Source organism: Hibiscus syriacus, unplaced genomic scaffold (assembly GCF_006381635.1).
Source record: "Hibiscus syriacus cultivar Baekdansim isolate YM2019G1 unplaced genomic scaffold, ASM638163v2 tig00008262_pilon, whole genome shotgun sequence".
Taxonomy (NCBI): Eukaryota; Viridiplantae; Streptophyta; class Magnoliopsida; order Malvales; family Malvaceae; genus Hibiscus; species Hibiscus syriacus.
The window spans coordinates 249,959-255,153 of NW_024062160.1; the positions used below are offsets into that span (position 1 = coordinate 249,959).

Consider the following 5,195-nt stretch of genomic DNA (forward strand, 5'->3'; position numbering starts at 1 on the left):
GGATAAAACTAAGTTATTATTATTGTATGCTATTAATATATCTTCTATCTTTTTTTAATTTAGTATGAAAAATATATATTTTAAATAATTAATTCAAATCAATTTTATATTGATATTTCTAATAATATTTTAATCTAAAATGATGAAAACTATTCATTAATTAAAAAAATACTAGTTAAGAATGACTTGCCCACCATCTAGGTGAAAATGTATTATTAGTAATAATACATTACTCTCAATAATTTTTTAAATAATTTGGGGTAAGTATAAAATATTATCTATTCGAATATAACTTTTGACTTTTTAACATTAAATAATTAAAAAATCTAAAAATCACCTAAATCAATAAAAAATATAATTATCCCTACTAATATTTTTAAACGTGAATCAAGTTCACCCTAACTTTTTTAAGTGTGCATTGCATTTTGCTTAACTGCGTGTGATGGGAGATCGATATTATTAGTTATTTAGATTTTGTATCCACTTATTAAGTATGAAGATATTTTTAAAATTATAATATTTTTTTATTATATATATATATATATATATATATATATAAAAGATCGTGGACAAAATAAAATAAATTATTGAGGTTTATTCATTATTTTTTAAAAATATTTTTATTTTTTATTTTTAGTCTCAATTATTTGCTTTTATTAATCAAACCCTTCTATGTGTAAAATAATTTTTTTATATAATATAATTGAATTGTATCCCATTTATATATATATATATATATATATATATATATATATATATATTTATTATAGAATATTAGAATATTTATGCTAAAACAGTAATCGTTAATGAATTTCCATCAATTCCTTGTTAATAAATATTATTTGGGTGGGAAGTTGACATTATTTTGATTGAAATGTCCAATTTTGAAACAACCCAACTCATGTCCATTTTCTCTCTCTAGGTCTCTGTTCTTCCAGCTTCCTTCAGGCTTCAACCCTCGATCTATATAAACATTCATTTCTTCTACTGATCTACTCCATAGCTATCCTTTCCCAAGAAATCAAAGAATCTCTCTGTTTTCTTAATTTGGGTTTTCATGGCTTCCGCTTTAACTGTTCTCAGGCGGCTCTACCTTTCCATCTACAATTGGACCGTCTTCATCGGCTGGCAAGCTTCCTCGTCTCATGTCTCTTTTTCTTTTCCTATAATCATCCCCTTTTCGAACTTCAATTTTTTAATTTCTTGGTTTTCTTTTGCAGGTTTCAGGTTCTGTTTTTGGCTTTAAAAACTTTGAAAGAATCAGGTCATGAAAATGTCTATAATGCCGTCGAAAAGCCTCTCCTTCTAGCTCAATCCGCCGCCGTTTTGGAGGTTTTCTTGCTTATTTATCCATCCCGTTCAATATGCTTTCACTTGATTTTATTTTCTAAGTGTATCAACTTTAATTAGTGTTGTTTCTCTTTTACTTGACAGATTCTTCACGGTTTAATAGGTGATTGCAGAGTGCTGTCTTGTTCTTCTGAAAAGAATTATAATAGTTCTTGAGATAATTCACTAATTTGAATTCAAAAATATTTTGAATCTTATTTTCTTTTGTTAATTTTTGCAGGTCTGGTTAGGTCACCAGTGTCATCAACTCTGCCACAGATTGGATCAAGATTATATTTAACTTGGGGAATTTTATGGAGTTTTCCTGAGGTAATAGAAGAAAAATTAAATTTGCAGTCTTATGTTCTTTTATTTTATCTTAATTTTTACTTTAAATCATGATCGTGATTCGTAGATTCGAACCCACGTTCTTGTTACTTCGTTGGTCATCAGCTGGGCCATTACTGAGGTAAAATTGACTGAATTCTGCTGTTTTCTTATCCATTTTTCCTTCAAATTTGTAGTTAATACCAGGAAGCTTTAATTGGTGGTAATCTAGAATTGAAACTGATGAATCTATTTACTCAACATTAGTTGATCATGCTTTGCTATGTTTGTGATCTTCTCTTTACCAGATGTAATCTTCTTTTGTTTTCATTGTTTGGTCAAATTGATTACGTGGACTGTTATTTCTAACTGGATTGGGAGCTTTGTCCTGAATTCATGATTTTACTTTTGCTGAAGCAAGAAACCTAAATATAGCTTGTTTCTTGAGCATTTTCATTTTAAATACTGACGTTCCAAGAACCTTTCACATACATGGAAAAACATTGGAGTAATTTAACATACCCCTGTGTGAAGAATATACCTGGATCCAGCATTCACACTTGAGTCCGAATAACATAGTTTGGAACTTAGCATTGAATCTTGTTATCATTTTTACTCATCATGGCGTCATTTCTTCAGAGCTAATGTTTCTCCCTACATTGATGATGCCAAAGGGCATTTCTTTTGTAGACATAGATGTCACAATGAAATTAATTTTTTATAAATTCCCTTTAATCACAGATTATTCGATATTCATTCTTTGGCATGAAGGAGGCCTTTGGTTTTGCACCTTCATGGCATTTGTGGCTTAGGTAAATAATACTTGTGTTCTATTATTGTTAATTGAGTTTGTCAAATCCTTGGTGTTCATTTTGCTAATATTTTTCTTCTCCGAACAGGTATAGCACGTTCTTGGTTTTGTATCCAACTGGCATCACCAGTGAAGTTGGCCTGATCTATTTTTCCCTGCCATATATCAAGGTAATATATTACCGCTTATGTGTTCTACACCTATAATTTCAATCAAACATATATAATTTGATAAAACAAGTGGAATTTTCCTGTTGATGGTTGCCAAGTGATATTTTGTTATCGTAGGACCAAATACACTTAGAAATGTTTTAAAGAGCAAAGGATTGATGTTCAGATACAATACGCTATTTTCTTAAACCCCCCTCACCTTGCGTGTTTTAGCATTTCATTCCAATAAAATTGATATAAGGCGAAAAGCATACGCTTATTGATTGAATAAAACTGCTGGTGTATCCTCAGGCTTCTGAAAAGTATTGCATAAGAATGCCGAACAAGTGGAATTTCTCCTTCGATAACTTCTACGCTGCAATTCTTACCCTTGGGATCTATGTCCCAGGTATGAACTAGCATTCCTCGTTTAGTATTTCGTCTCTGATTACTTGCTTCGGTCATGCTTATTCGAAGGGCCCTATTTACGTTACAGGTAGTCCTCACATGTACCGTTATATGCTGGGGCAGAGGAAGAGAGCTCTTTCGAAATCGAAAAAGGAGTGAAACACTGTTGAGTATTGCAGCATTGTGATATCAAAACTTTGTGCATGTATCATTTCATTCTTTTCAGCATTGCTTTTGGGCTAAAATGTTTGAGTAGCGTTTTAAGTTCAATATGATGGGAATGGTGCAGCTGCTGAATTTACCAAATTGTAGGTAAGTTTGGTGGTCTGCTTTGGGTATCCTGCAAATATCCCAAGTTTTGTTGTGTTTTTTCATATTAGAGTATCAAAAAAACAAATAAATTTAGCCAATTTTATTTGTTTGATAAACATATTTATTCATGATATTAAGTGAAAATTGAATAAGATCAAAGTTGTATTGCTTTCTATTATTTGATACTCTCTCTTGTCCCACTAAATGTGTCTTTTTTTTGTTTTTAAAATTGTCCGATTCAAAATGACCTATTAGAAATGTCACAAACAAAACTTATATTTTTTACCCTTATATATCTCTCTCTTTTATATTTATCAAAATAAATTTATCAAATCTACCAATCAACTCATTTTTCTTAATCAAATCTATCTCTTAAAACTATGTGTATAGTCAATATAAGATACAAATTATGAGGTAGAAGGAGTAACAAATATATCTATTTGATTTTCAATTCTTTCGCCAAAATAATTAAGGGTAAAGTACATAAATGATATTTCGATTATATGACTTTGCTTTAACTATTAAAAATTACAAACAGATCATCGATAATAGGATGTTGCTTTATTAAATCATCGACTATTAAAAGTTACGAAAATATTATGTTTTAAATTCATCATTTTTTGTTAAAAAATTAATGACATATTGAGCATCTATTGTCTGAAATATGATAGTTGTTTGAGATTTTGATATCAGATTTTATCATATCTTAGATAGTAGATTAACTTCCAACCCAAATTTTTGTCGACTTTTTAGCGAAAAAGGATAAATTTAAAATACAATGAATAGTCGGGTGACCATTTTATAACTTTTAATAGTTGGGTGACCATTTTATAATTGTTAATAGTCGGGACTCAACAAAGTAACATCCTATTGTCAAAATGATCATTTTGTAACTTTTAATAGTCGATGGACTCAACATTTATTATCAAATTAAATTAATTATTTAATTAAATTTCTGAATATGTGTCAAATAAACATATATAATGTCAACATTTACTTCATATATCGTTTTTCACTAAACTTTACTCTCTCTTCTATTTTACTTACCATACTTTTAATTTTTTTATTTTGTTCACTGAACTTTACATATTGAATCATTTTACTCACTCTGTCGTTAATTTTTAATGGTGTTATGACATTACACAAGCATCAGAACGACGTCATTTTGAAAACCTCAAATATACACCAAAATAACGTTGTTTCGAATCCTCTTCTTTCCCCATTGATATCGCCAACCACCACGTCATTTTTCATTTCGGCCACCATCGACCATCGTTGATGGTAGTCGTTCGGTCCCAAAATCTATGGGTCGGTTCGTCTCGACCCCATGAGTTCGAATCTAGTAGTTGTTTCATAGGAAAATGTCCCAAAATCTACGAATATCGACTGAAACTTTTCGACTTCCTCAATTTCAATCTCTGATTCGTGGACTTCGGAACAAGTTCCTATAAAATGAAGGTCGAATTCATACTCAATGTGTCAAGTAGAAGCGATCCATGAAATTTGGGACTGAATTACCACTATCTATGACGATCGATTGTGGCATTCGATCACATTTTATTTTTATTTTATAGTTGGGTGAGCAAAATAAAAGAGAGAGTAAAGTCCAGTAAGGAATAATGTAATTTACCCTTTATATTTTCAATTATTTTATATTAAATAATAATAAAAATGACACATTATCACACCGTTAGAGAGTTAACGCCAGAGTGAGCAAAATGATTCAATATGTAAAGTTCAATGAACAAAATAGAAAAATTGAAACTACGGTGAACAAACTAGGAGAGAGTAAAGTTCAATGCAAAATGGTGTAATTTACCCTTTTAAATAACATGTCTTCTCGGATCCAATCCAATCCA

The 5,195-nt window shown here is 30.2% G+C and overlaps 1 protein-coding gene across 1 annotated transcript; it reads left to right on the forward strand.

The window, feature by feature from the left end:
- Nucleotides 1-984: 984 nt before the first annotated feature.
- On the forward strand, nt 985-3,398 carry LOC120202171 (very-long-chain (3R)-3-hydroxyacyl-CoA dehydratase PASTICCINO 2-like). The gene is made up of 9 exons (XM_039202642.1): nt 985-1,128; nt 1,221-1,332; nt 1,435-1,453; nt 1,571-1,659; nt 1,745-1,798; nt 2,398-2,468; nt 2,556-2,637; nt 2,929-3,025; nt 3,113-3,398. The coding sequence occupies exons 1-9, from the start codon at nt 1,058-1,060 to the stop codon at nt 3,181-3,183; spliced, it is 666 nt and encodes a 221-aa protein (XP_039058573.1). The 5' UTR covers nt 985-1,057; the 3' UTR covers nt 3,184-3,398.
- The last annotated feature ends 1,797 nt before the right edge of the window (nt 3,399-5,195 follow it).